Source organism: Orcinus orca, chromosome 4, assembly GCF_937001465.1.
Source record: "Orcinus orca chromosome 4, mOrcOrc1.1, whole genome shotgun sequence".
NCBI classification, from domain to species: domain Eukaryota; kingdom Metazoa; phylum Chordata; class Mammalia; order Artiodactyla; family Delphinidae; genus Orcinus; species Orcinus orca.
Window position 1 is genome coordinate 82,972,226 of NC_064562.1, and position 14,286 is coordinate 82,986,511.

The following is a 14,286-nucleotide window of genomic DNA, read 5'->3' on the forward strand; positions in this document are numbered from 1 at the left end:
CTCTTAAAAAAAAAAAAGACTTCTAGCAAACAAATGGCTCAACACCAGTCCCTAACAGACTTCTCCCAGCCAGCCTCTCACCCTGAAAAACCTCCCCTCCTCCCTGTCTCTCCATATACAACTCCCCTGCCCTTCCCACTCAGCGTAAAGCTCACCTCCATTAAGCCTTCCTTGACTGAGGCTGCCCACAGTCATGTTTTTTTCCACTTGACACACGCAGCACTAGAACAGAATCTGGCAGGAGGAGACAGAACCAAAACCAGAAGCAGAACAAAAGGAAGAGAACATTGGGCCAGATGATCTCAGAGATGAGCCCAGCTCATTCCCTCGTTTCACAGGTGAGGAAACAAAGACAGAAGTGACCAGCCCACGGCAAGTCAATGGCAGTATGGGGGCCATCAGAGTGGTTTCTGCCCAGCCTTCCCCTCTTTCGCCAGGAAGAGTCTCCTCTTCTTTTGGGGTACTGCTCACCCTACCATTCACCAAAAAGAACTTTGATAGGAATTGCCAGTCAGGGTGCCTACCACTCCCAGTGGACATACGATCTCAAATGGGCCACTTAGCATCCTTCCCTGGAATTTTAAAAATCAGAATTAAAAAGAAGCAGCCTTCTCTGTCTGTGGGCTTATAAGCTGCCCTCAGCCATGGCTCCCCCCTCATTAAAAAAGCCAGTCTCAGAGGAATAAACACACACTCATTTGTTTGCTCATTCATTTATTCATGAAACAGTAAGGGCTTTCCATGTGCAAGACACTTCTGGGCCCTAGGAATAACATGTTGGGCAAAAACAGGCCCAACTGCTGTCCTTGTGGGGCTTACAAGTGTGCAGGGGAGACATTCCTTAAATAAACATGCAAACAAAGTAAAACTCCTATTTTGACAAGTAGTGAGAAAAGGTAGTCTTCTGAGAATATACAATAGACTACAGGGTTTTTTTGTGAGCACCACATCACTTTATTTCTTTGGTTTTCCAACATCTCTCTCTTTGACAATGCAAATTCAGTCTCTCGCCTGCCACTGTGTGGTCCCTCACTGAGACGGGCACAGGCTCTGAGGAGAGGCTCAACAGAAAGACTAGGGTCTCCAAGAGCCATTCAGGCTAGCGGAGAACTGCAGGGTCCACAGCTGATAAGCCAGTGCGTACACTGCGCAAAGCAGCACAGCCAAGGGGACAAGTGGGCTGAAATCCCATCTAGAGTCTTCTCACCAAGCCATGAGGCCGGGTGTGAAGCTGTATGTGCCCAGAGGAAGGGGGACCCTATTCTTCACACCCTGACGCTGTCCATGCAAAAGGGTCACCTTTTTCTAATTTGCCCCAAAGGCTTGAAGAGACCAGCCAGGTCTCTGGGTGAGATTCAGTCAGGGAGCTGAGTCAGGGGAGGGGAGGCTTTCCTGAGGAAGTGACTGGACACAAGAATAATGAGTAGCTGATAAACTAAGTGGGAGGGAAGAGCTCTCCAGACATAGCCAGTGCAGTGACCTTGTCTTGATGGCTATCTAGTCCCAATTGCTTCTGAAGCCTGGCAGATCCCCTCCCTTCCAGGGGATTGGTTTCATGACAATACATTCCCTCTTTGTAATTCAAATTAGGTTTCTATCACTTGCAACCAGGAGAGTCCTGGCTCAGAGCTAAGCTGATCCAGCTCTCCTTCCTCCCAAGTCCAGTGGGCCTCCCCACTCTGCCAGGCCCCACCCTCCTGTGTGAGAAACCTCTGCTCTGTATGGCCGCCTTACCTTCAGAACAGGAGCTTTGTCTTTGATGATCTAGCGCTGTCTCCAGCATGTAACAAAACCTCAGTAAACATTTCATCTGCTGGTGATCGTTGTGTCCACTGGGACTGGAAGAAGCGGCGAAGTATTAGAGGGCAGAGTAGATTTCTGTACTTTTCGCATCACCCACCAAGTTCCTCCATGGTTTCTGCTGGCCCTGAGCATACACAGTCTCCAGTTTATACTTACGTTACTAGATGGCTCTGATTTGTCTAGAATTTGGCTGTAGGTAGCCAGCGGGATTGATTTCACAAGGAAGAATCAACGGCTTTTATTCTGTCTCTGCGTGCTACATGCCAGTGGGCCACCTTTAAGATGAAGCACAGTCCAGATCTGAAAGTCTATAGCCGAATGTTAAAGATGGTTTTCACTCTGTGCTTAATATTTGCTAGGGCCCTGTCTAGAGGTGTCGGGAAACTTGAAATCCTCCATGGTTTTATCAGCCGGGAACAGTCTGCTTTCCCACTTGGTCTTTGTATTATCCCTAAATTAAGGGCAATCACTCCTTGGTGCATATCCTTCCCTTCCAACTCCAGGATCTGAACAATTTCAGCTTCATGCTACATCTCACGCTGCTGCTGCTATTAGTTATGTTTTTTTTTTAAATAAAAAGCTGGTATTTGAGGCTTTGTGAGACTCATGTCCCCTTTTAATAAGTCAAATTCTAATGGCTTGAGCTGCACTCTGTTCTATGGAGGTTGCTGAATGAGCCAACGTTGGGAATAAGAATCATGGAATTATCTTGCTTTTTCGTCACTCTGTCTCAAGATCCAAGGGTTGAGGACCGGCAAGGTTGGTGTGGCTGAGGAGACTTCATATATGTCACGTTAGTTGGTGTCCCTCGTGCTTTTGTTTCACACCTCTGAACCAGTTTTTGGTATGCAGGAATCAGGAATACATCATCCTATTCTCGAATCTGGACCCTTGGTCTAAAAAAGCAATTTTCAATCTTTTTTTTTTTTTTTTGCCATGATACTCCTGAAAAATATGTTCCCATGAGCAACTTGTTCCCACAAACTTATTAAGATTAGGAGCGAGGCAATATATACCACAGATTTATATGTATTCACATGGTCCTAACTAGGTCTTCCACTCAAGAAAGCACATCAGAACACAAGGGAGTGAAACTTATGTTAGTATAAAGATAACTGTTAGTCAATTCAACTAATCTTTTTAAAAAACAATACAGCCTACAGAATGGAGAGAGATTTTTGAATCACACATCTGATAAGAGCTTGGTATCCAGAGTATATTTTTAAAAACTCTTATAACTCAACAACAAAAAGGCAATCAACCAAATTTTAAAATGGGCAAAGAATTTGAATAGATGTTTTTCCAAATAAGATATACAAATGACCAACAAGTGCATGAAGAGATGCTCCACATCATTAGTCATTAGGGAAATGCAAATCAAAGCCACCATGATATATCACTTTAGATCCACTAGGATGGCTGTGGCAAAAAATAAATAAATAAAAACTGTGGGTGATGATGTGGGGAAATTGGAACCCTCACCTTTTTCTGGTGGAGGTGTAAAATGGTTCAGCCATGGCAGGAAATAGTTTGGCAGTTCCTCAAAAGTCTAAACATAGAATTATCACGTGAACCAACAATTCCACTCCTATGCATATACCTAAAATAAGCAGGTATACTTGTACACAAACAGCAGCACTATTCACGGTAGCAAAAAGGTGGAAACAACAACCCAGATGTCCATGGACAGATGAATGAATAAACAAACTGGGGTATATGCATACAGTGGAATATTCTTAGCCATTAAAAGGAATGAAGTACTGATACCTGCTACCACATGGTTGAATCTTGGACACATTATGCTAAGTGAAAGAAGCCAGACACAAAAAGGCCACATATTGCGTGATTCCATTTATGCAAAACACCCAGAATAGGTAAATCTAGAGAGACAGAGTAGATCTGCATTTGCCAGGAGCTGGGGAGGGGTGGGGCGGGGGTGGGTGGAGGGATTGGGGAATAACTGCTTAACGGATACATGGTTTTACTGTTGGGTGATGAAAATGTTTCAGAACTAGAGAGAGGCGGTGGTTGCACAACACTGTGAATGAACTGAATGCCACTGAATCGTTCACTCTAAAATGTTTAATTTAATGTTATGTTAATTTCACCTCAATGAAAAGCATAATAAAGCATTCTAATTTAGGCATTTTATTATCAATAAGAAATAACCTAGTAACTCAACTCTGTCAAGACACTGTAATCTGACATGCTCTACCATGACAATATCGCTTCTATTTCTGTTTTCTTTAATTCTCAACTAAGTGTTCACCACTGTGTATCACATAAAAATCCATAGATTTTGGTGGGAAGAAGGGAGATGCAAGAGGGAAGAGATATGGGGATATACGTATATGCATAGCTGATTCACTTTGTTATAAAGCAGAAACTAACACACCATTGTAAAGCAATTAGACTCCAATAAAGATGTTAAAAAAAAAAAAAGAAAAAATAAAAAGGAGTTGAAAGAGGTTAGCTCTTGGTAACAAAAATGTGTAGTAAATAAATCAAAGGATTGTTATTCCTTAAAAAAATGCACAGATTTTTAGGTAGGTATGTACTTATACAGTTCATTGTGCTTCCTTTTCTATCAGCTGGCTTATTTTGAAGGGGACATAACTCTTGATTTCTTTAGTTCAATTATCAATCCTGTTTAACCAAGTCTCAAAGATACCTATACGGTCTTATTTCCTTCCACATGTTAACATCTCAAGCTCACTTTATTTATCACCATGCCACTATGTTAGTGTTTCTCAAAAGTGAAATCTGTGGACCATTTGCATCAGAATCACCTAGCCCCAAATCCAGACCTACTTAATCACACTATCTGGGGGGTGACCCCAGGAATCTGCATTTTTATTAAGCACCACTGCCAGATGCTTTTGTGTGTAGATACTTGGACCATTAGTTTTGTTCTCGATTTACCTTTAATAATTAATTTACTAATTCATTCAAACAAACGTTTACTGAGTGCCCACGAGGGCACTATGCGACATACTACAGTGAGAAAAGAAATGGAAACCACAGTTTGCATAAAAACAAAAAACAACCTGCGTTGTGATTTGCAAAATAGATTAACTATGCCAGAATATCGTGTGTAACATAAACTATCTAAATTCAAATTATTTTAACACCTGCTCATTTGGACCCGTATATCCCAATATAAGACCACAGTAACAATAACTCCACATGGATTTATGTGTTCCAAAGACCACGGACAGTTCTAGCAACTTGCCAGATTTACAAATTTTGTCAATCCCTGACCTAAGCCACCCTATGACTAATTCCAGCCCTCCAAACTCTACAAGTACCCTTCCCTAACGTCCCCCTTTGGACACCCTACCGAGACTCCAGAAAAGGTTGTTTTCCTTGCTCTGCAATTGCAGTAGACTCAGCTTGTATAAGCAGTAAGTTTCCCTGGTGCACTTTCTGTGGGACTTCAACAGCAGGTACAGATATAAAAGTTATTTAGATCTATGAATGACTGTTTACCTACCTTACTGTTATTTTGCATTCTGTTGTATGTGATGCTATTCCTAGAATCTAAGTGTATAATGTTTCTGACATTTTTTTCTTTTTTTAAAATTTATTGAGGTTTGTTTTGTGGCCTAGCATGTGATCTATCCTGGAGAATATTTCATGTGCATTTGTAAAGAATGTGTATTCTACTCTTTGGGGATGGAAAGTTCTGTAGGTATTAAGTCCATCTGATCTAATGTGTCATTTAAGGCCAGTGTTTCTTTATTGATTTTCTGTCTGGATGATCTATCCATTGATGTAAGTGGGGTATTAAAGTCCCCTACTATTATTGTATTACTGTCAGTTTCTCCCTTCATGCCTGTTAATATTTTCTTTAGATATTTAGGTGCTTCTGTGTTAGGTGTGTATATGTTTATGAGTGTTACACCCTCTTCTTGGATTGACCCCTTTATCATTATTGCAGTGCCCTTCTTTGTCTTTTGTTATAGACTTTGTTTTAAAATCAATTTTATCTGATGTGAGTATTGCTAGCTCGGCTTTCTTTTAGTTTCTGTTTGCGTGGAATATCTTTCCATCCCTTCACTTTCAATCTCTCTGTGTCTTTCACTCTGAAGTGAGTCTCTTGTAGGCCATGTATAGATGAGTCTTGTTTTTTTAATCCATTCAGCCACTCTGTCTTTTGATTGGGGCGTTCAGTACATTTTCATTTAAAGTGATTACTGATAGGTACATACTTAATGCCATTTTGTTACTTGCTTTCTGTTTGTTTTTGTGGTTCTTTTCTGTTCTTTTCTTCTTTTGGTCTCTTCCCTTGTAGTTTGATGATTTTCTTTAGTGTTATGTTTAGGTTCCTCTTTTGCTTTTTGTGTATCTATTGTAGGTTTTTGGTTTATTGTTACCATGAGATAGATGGATAGGTAGGTAGATAGATAAATTTGTTTTAGGATGATAGTTGTTTAAGACATTCTAAAAGCTCTATATTTTTCATCTCCCCCCACCCCATTTTACATTTTTGATGTCATATTTTACATCTTTTTGTGTCTCTCTTAACTATTTATCGTAACTATAGTTGATTTTACAACTTTTAACCTTGATAGTAGCTTTTTAAGTTGTTGATCCACTGCCTTTACTATAAACTTGCCTTTACCAGTGAGATTTTTTTTTTCCTTCATATATTTTCTTATTTCTTGTTATGGCCTTTCCTTTTTCACTTAAAGATGGCCCTTTAACATTTCTTATAAGGTCAGTTTAGCAGTGATGGACTGTTTTCTTGTTTGCTGGGCTAGGAAACTCTTTATCTCTCCTTCAGTTCTGAATGATAACCTTGTTGGGTAGAGTATCCTTGGTTGTAGATTTTTTCCTTTCAGTACTTTAAATATATCATGCTACTCCCTTCTGGCCTACAAAAGTTTCTGCTGAAAAAATCTTATGGGAGTTCCCTTGTATGTGACTCTTTGCTTTTCTCTTGCTTTCTTAAAGTTTTCTCTTTAACTTGTGCCATTTTAATTATGATATGTCCTGATGTGGACCTCTTTGTCCTCAATTTGTTTGGGACTCTCTGTGCTTTCTGGACCTGAATATCTGCTTCTTTCCACAGGTTTGGGAATTTTTTAGCCATTATTTAATCAGATACATTTTCTGCCACCCTCTTTCTTTCTTCTCCTTCTGGGACCCCTATAATGTGATGTTAGTATGCTTGGTGTTGTCCTAGAGGTCCCTTAAACTATCCTTGTTTTTTTAAATTCTTTTTTCTCTTCTGATTGGGTGATTTCCACTATTCTGTGTTATGCATTCTTCTATATCACCTAGTCTGCTGTTGATTCCCTCTAGTGCGTTTTTCATTTCAGTTATTGTATTCTTCAGCTCTGATTGGTTCTTTTTTCTATTTTGTAATTCTTTGTTGAAGTTATCACTGTGTTCCTCCATTCGTCTCTGGAGTTTGTTGAGCATTTTTATGACTGTTGCTTTGAACTCTTTATCAGGTAAATTACTCATTTTCCATTTCATTAGGGTTTTTTCCTGTGGTTTCATCTTGTTCTTTCATTTGGAACGTATTCCTCTGTCTTCTCATTTGGTTTGACTTTCTGTGTTTGTCTCTATGAATTAGGCAAAACAGTTACCTCTCCCAGTCTTAAAGGCATGTCCTTGTGTAGGAACGTCCCTTTGCAGATTGAATGTGCCAGTGGCTTTGATGGGAGGGCTGGACCTCAAGTGGGCACAGGACAAGGCTTCTCCTGGCATGTTGGGGGTCACCACCTTGGTGGGTGGGGCTGTAGCCAGAGCCTGGTGCTGACAGGGACTTCTCCTGGGGCCCACTGAGGGCTGCTCTATACCTTGGCAACAGTATAGGGGCAGTTATTTCAAGATTCAAGGTGCTGAAGCAACAACTCACAATCCCACGGTCTTAAGCCATTTGAAACCTCTCTGGATCCTGCGGCCACAAGGGCTGTGGTTTCTGAAATGGTGCCCGTGTGTCTCTTGATATTGATTTCACCTCCTTCATCCTGTTCAGGATTTGGAGGATATGTTCAGTCAGAAGATTCCACCTTTTCTCAGCCTTGGACATTTTTCTTTCTATTATTTCTTTGATTATTTCTTCCCCTCTAGTTGGTTCTTTCCTCTGCCACCTTCAACACATACTTTCCTCATCACAGTCCAAGACGGCTGCTTTAACTTTCACCTCCCATTCCAGCCACAGAAAGGAGAAGAGGCATGCCCTCCCTTTAAGGACACTGCCTGGAAGTCTCACACACTAATTCCTCTTATATCCTATTGCCAGAAACTTAGGCCCATGATTATTCATAGCTGCAAGAGAGGTTGGGAAATGTAGCCATTTTTTCCTCAATGTCCATGTGCCCGGCTAAAATGTGGAGGTTCTTACAGAGCACAGAGGAAAAGAAGTATCAGGAGACAACTAGCAGACCCTGCCACAAGGGCGTGTCTCCACTGTGATCTGTATCACCAGGAAATCTGTTACTGATAAAGTACTCAAAATTACTAATGACTTATTTCTAAAACGGGAGTAGATTCAAGATCATCTCTGCATTAACACTTTTTCTCTCTCCCTCATATTTTGATAAGTTTTCTTGAGAGGTACTGTTAAATTCCACAGTAGGGAATTGAGTAACACACAGTCTTATCAATGCCTCGGTCTGCTGTGAATTACTGCTGCTAATAGTTGTGGCATGTTTTAGTCTTTCCCAACCTTTGTGGTTTTGTCAAATGTGAATATATTAATGAGAAAGTGTCATGCATTTATCTTAATGGCAATCATCTTGGCTTTCCTGAAGGGAAAAAGGTTAAGAAATATTACACCAAATGAGCTCTAAAGTGCTAATCAGCTCTAAAACCTCTGCGATTCAGGGCATATAAAATCTACTGTGCGTGGACCCCTTGCAATAGAATCACGTGGGAAGCTTGTTAACAATACAGATTCTTAGGCCTGCCTCAAACCGATAGAATAAAAATCTCTGGGGATGAGGCCCAGAAATGTGCCAGTTGCACAAGCTCTCCAGGTGATTCTTATGAACACAAAAGGTTCGGCACATTTCCCGGGTCTTGCAGAGAAAACCTTTGGCTAATACTTTTCATCATCTCCCACAAACTAACCCAGCTGTGTCTGGCTGCCAGGCTGAAGCATGCACAGCTTGAGTCAGAGGCTACTTGCTCTAGAGGATAATCAGTAATGGGTTTTACTAGCTGCTCCTCACAACAGCATGATGTTGAACTGCTACGGTCTGTAGCATCACTGACACTGCTATTCTTTGCAGCTTGGAATGTCAATGGAAAATTACATACAACTCTCGGAAAGGGTAACTCTGTTGAATAAACTCATTTACTGCCCTCTCCATCTGTCTGTATTGGCACGGTGTCACAAAGTGTAATATACAAGCTTATAGTCTGTAGACCGTAAGAGATTTTTTTTTTTGGCTTCCATACATATGCTGATGTGTTTGGGGACTAATAGATCTACCAGAGCAGGAAGAAGAACTTACACTGCTGATGCTGTGGCATCCACATCTATATGGGAAAAGAGGAACCAAGCATCTATTTTGTGCTCAAGGTTCACTACATGCTTCTGGTATACACGAGCTTACTTAACTCTCCTCAACAGTCCTGTGAGATAAAACATCTCATTTTCCAGAGTGATTAAGTAACCTGTTTAAATTCACCTAGAAAGTACAATAAGAGGCTAAATGATACCTCCCCCCGATCCCAGGGTTAATTAGCAAAATAGAAAAAAAAGGGAAGAGTATGTTCTTGAGTCAGCAGGTTTCCATCACTGCATCATCTTCCAGCATTTTTATTTGAGCATCCCATCGGTAAAAACGTCTGAGTGCATCTCCCATGTGTATTTATTTATAAACATATACACTAAAAACCAGTTTGCTCTTCAAAGTCTCCTGGTTATCAGAACCACCTAGAGAGCTTTTTCAAGCACAGCCCATGGCGTCCCAACCCCAGAGCAGCAGAGATTCAGTAGGTTTGAGATGGGACCCAAGGATTTGTATTTCTGACAGGCTTCCAGGTGACAGCGATGCTGCCTGTGCTGGACCTCACTTTCAATAGCATTGCTATAAACATATCCCCCAAATCAAGATTTAAAACACTAGAATACTATGGAATAAAATAGTAATTCTAATTAATATTTTTCCTGCACCCCAGGAGCAAAAGATCCCATTTTGCAAACCACGGCACTAATCTGAGCCACAGTGGCTTTCCTTGCCAGAGAGGCAAGCTTGGTGGTACTTCATAAATCACAGAAATTTCCCAAGCCTCAGACATTGTGGATAAAGGATATAATAAAGGCACACATCAGATGGGCACAGCTCATGGTCCCACTAATATTCCCAGGTAGTGCTCAAGCACTTTGCCTTTCATTTTCAGCTAACTCTACTCCTATCATCTTTCCTCTGCTTTAATTTTTTTTTTCCTTTGTGATAACAGCCACCATTGCTTTTAGGTAATGCAATCTAGCTCTCCTGTTGTTCCTTTTATGGAAATTCTAGCCACTGCAAGTACATGTGGTACTTGATATCCACAAAGCAAAAATGTTCCGAGTGAAGGATGCTTTGATTGAACTTTAATTTTGCTGTTACTTTGAAGTCCTGGGCTGCGGGTATGCAATACGCTGTTCAGCAGGGTTACATTCAGGTGTACTTGGAAGGGAATTTTTCCCTGCTTACATCTGATGTAGATTTCTAAAGTGCTTTTGTAGATTTCTTTAGTGCTTTTGCTGTCTGGTAAAAAATAGGGCAGGTTTCTTTTCAGTAAATAAAATAAATTCCAGCACTTTGGAAGAGGAGAGAGGAGGTATTTGCAAAGACTTGGTGCACAAATTTAAATCTAAAGGATACTATAGCAGTCGGCTATAGTAGCCATAGCAATAGGCTATAATTATAAATAAAATATTACCTAATTAATAATATAAAATAATATTGGATAATATAACAATAGGCTCTGCTATAATAAAAAAAAAAGGAGAGGGCTAGTATAGCCATTGCTTCACTGAGAGAGGAAAAGAAGCATCTTTTGACATTTTAAGATAAAGCAAAGTGAAAGCATAGCTTATTAGTAAAGACAAAGTGCCTTCTACCAGAGAGAACCCCAGGATTTCCTGTGACCAAATCTGAGCAATAGAGCAAATGTCATGTACTGGGCGGTGCTTTTCAAAAAAGCCATTTATACTGTACAGGAAAACTGCTGTGAAGCATGCTCTGGCTTTTGTTAAGCAATGTCTCGATTTAAAGCCAGATTCCAGAGGGCTGATTTTTTTTTTTTTTTTTTTTGCGGTACGCGGGCCTCTCACTGTTGTGGCCTCTCCCGTTGCGGAGCACAGGCTCCGGACGCGCAGGCTCAGCGGCCATGGCTCACGGGCCCAGCCGCTCTGCGGCATGTGGGATCTTCCCGAACCGGGGCACGAACCCGTGTCCCCTGCATTGGCAGGCGGACTCTCAACCACTGCACCACCAGGGAAGCCCCAGGGGACTGATTCTTAATGGTCAATGAAATAGCTCATACTTATTTCGTTGTCCCCCAGCTATTTGTTTCCTAATTTCCCACCCACATTAATCTCAGATAAATGGTGCTTCTTGCATGAGTGAAGCCCCTTGCTTGCTGAGAACTCAAGGTAATGGAACCAGCAGCCAATGCTAAGGGCAGCATCTGGCGCTACTAAATAGAATTATCCCGACCCCCATTTCTTACAGAAAAACTTCCACCTTTTCCCTCTTGGCCCTTGCCTCATTCCTGCCTCGGGAAGAAAACAGGTCAAATGGGAAAAAAGAGCCACTGGGCACAGGTACCATCAGAAACACAGACACTTAAGGGCTTGTCTGAGCCCTCAAATGCCCTGAATTCCCCCAATAAATTTTAAAAGCTAAGAAGCCAGAAGAAGAGAGAGGGGGGGAGGGGGAGGGGAGGGGGGGAGGGGAGGGGGAGGGGAGGGGGAGGGGAGGAGGAGGGGAGGAGGAGGAGAAGAAGCACTGTTGCATATTATGTTCTTCAGAAGATATTTATTTGAGCCCAGCAAGGTCTCCAGCAATATAGGTATACTGGCCTCGGAATCAGCAGTCCTGGGCAGTGTCCCACCTTTCCCACCTACTAGATATGCCCTTCTGGGCAAGTCAACTCAATTAGCCTGAGTATTAGTTTCCTCATCTAGAAAATGCAAAGAACACCTCCTGAAATCTAGCTGTGGCAGATTAAAGATGGTCACATACGTTTCGATACCTGTCCTATTGAGAGGTGGGGACCTGGTCCCCTGTCCTTGAATTGAGCAACTACTTTGATGGATAGGATATGGCAGAAGTGACTGTTCCATCTGAGCCTATGTCTTAGTCTTCTGGAAGCTTCCATATTCTGACTGTTCCATCTGAGCCTATGTCTTAGTCTTCTGGAAGCTTCCATATTCTAACTCCTGGAATTCTAACTCCTGGAATACTCACTTGGGAGCCCTGAGCCACCATATACAAAGTCTAACTACCCAAGAGCATAGAGAAGACAGCTAAGGGACTCAGATGAGTCCTCCTCTCCAGCCTTCCTCATCAAGACACAGTCACATGGATAAAGCCAGCTAGGACCCTCTGGTCCACCCAGCCACCATCCACATGCCAGCAAGTGACCTAGGCAATGCCACATGGAACAGAAGGATTGCCCCGCCGAGTGCTGCCCAAATTTCTAGCCCACTGTAAAAAATTAATAAACAAACCTCAATTAAATAAAGTCAGGAGACCAGAAGGGAGAGCTGTCACACCCTGTGATGATAGCAGAGCCCAACAGGAAGAAGAAAGACTCCTCTTCTTTCCTGGCAAGGACTCAGCCTTGGACTCTTTGCTTACTGTAGCCCTCCCAAGTTCCTTTTCTCTGCTATACAAGTGGTCTCCTTCCCGTGCCTTATTGGGACTTGCACGTGGCTTGTCGTGGTCACAGACACCAAACTGCAATCCTCTGCTAATCCAGAATAAACCCATCTTTGCTGGAGAAATATCTGGCAGTCTATTTGTTTTAGGTCAACACCACAAAATCATGAGACATGTTTATTATACAATAATAGATAATCAGGACATCAGCTAAAAAAGATGACTATGATGATCAAAAAGAAATTGTAAATGCAAAAGGACTTCCAGACTACAAAGCAACATGTTTTGTCAATATTAAAGAACAGATAGTCTCTGAACACAGGTGTTTACAATGATTAATTTTTGTGACATTTGCCATTACTGTTTAGGGATGCAAAGTCACTTGCCATCAGGAATCTGTGATAGAAATGAACAGAAATACATTCAACTTCTAGTTCTTTACTGTGATGGGCTCCAGGGCTTTGTGAGTAAGGGATATTAATGTTATCTCCAGCTGGGAAAGAGTATGTCATCAGGTTTGAAGTTATTTATTTCATTAAGGAATTTGGGGAAATGATTTCTTTTCCTATGACTCTATTCACCTGAGAGTATTTTGAAGCAGTAATCTCAGTTAACCAGAATATTCAAAGAACATGGTACTCTAATTACCTGAAAATTTCATCAGTGCTTCTTGTTGATCTTTCTAAAATGCTATAATAACTTTGTTTAAGTATGTTGTTCGGGAAATCCAAACTCTTGAAGAAATTGTGAAAAGTTAATTTATTAAAAAGTTAGTTTATAAGTTGAGTGTTTGAAACTTAGAATGCATTTTCCCATTGAAATAATGCTATAAATGATAAGATTCCGAGACTCAGAGCTAACAGAATTCCAAATGTGCTACAATACTGCATAATTATACATTTTAAGGTTTAAAACAATTCCTACAACAATTCCATGCTGTGAAGTTTTTTTTTTTAAAGCCTCAGAAGATATACTCAACCTGATCAAACCCTTTTCAGTCAGATCTAGGGAGCTCCCCAGGACATCAGAGCCCAGTAGGATGGCAGTCTTACAAGGGCAGAGGCTGCGTCCCTGTTCTCTGTGTGTGTCCAGGTCTCAGCACAGTGCTTAGTCCTCAATTGCTTGCTGTCATCCCCGAAGCAGCACAGCACAGTGACTAAGACGTGCTTCAAGTCATAAGAGACCTGGCTTTGATTCTGCCCTGCTTCTTGCTAGTGGCAACTGTGGGCAAAGCTTAGCATCTCTGAGCCTCAGTTCTTCAACAATAAAATAAGAATCAAGAGTGCCTACCACATGGAGCTCCTACAAAACTTCAGTGGAACATTTTATGTAAAGACATGGTATCATGCCTGATACACAGTTAGGGCTCAAAACGTGGCAGCAATCGTTATTACGGTTACTGAACCCAGACTTATTCCACGTGTGGCTCCCAGAGCATCTACTGCCCAATTCGGCAGTTCTGGGGTGTGCGGGGGCGGGGAGGAGGATGTACAGAGAGAATTTGTGACAATTTATATTTCTTCTTACCCCCAAGATATTGGAGATAAATTAAGCTTTACTTATATTTAACATATGGATTAATAGTAGTACATGTATGTCAGTTATAAGTAAATATGTTGACAGTGCATGCTCTTTTTTTTTTTTT

General features: G+C 41.3%; 1 protein-coding gene across 1 annotated transcript in view; it reads right to left on the minus strand.

Moving 5' to 3' along the window:
- Positions 1-242: 242 nt before the first annotated feature.
- Positions 243-14,286, minus strand: part of CWH43 (cell wall biogenesis 43 C-terminal homolog) — a 72,047-nt gene continuing 58,003 nt past the window's right edge. The window contains 1 exon segment of the mRNA XM_049708909.1: positions 243-1,838. Coding sequence (XP_049564866.1) covers positions 1,598-1,838 — 241 coding nt within the window. The 3' untranslated portion in view covers positions 243-1,597.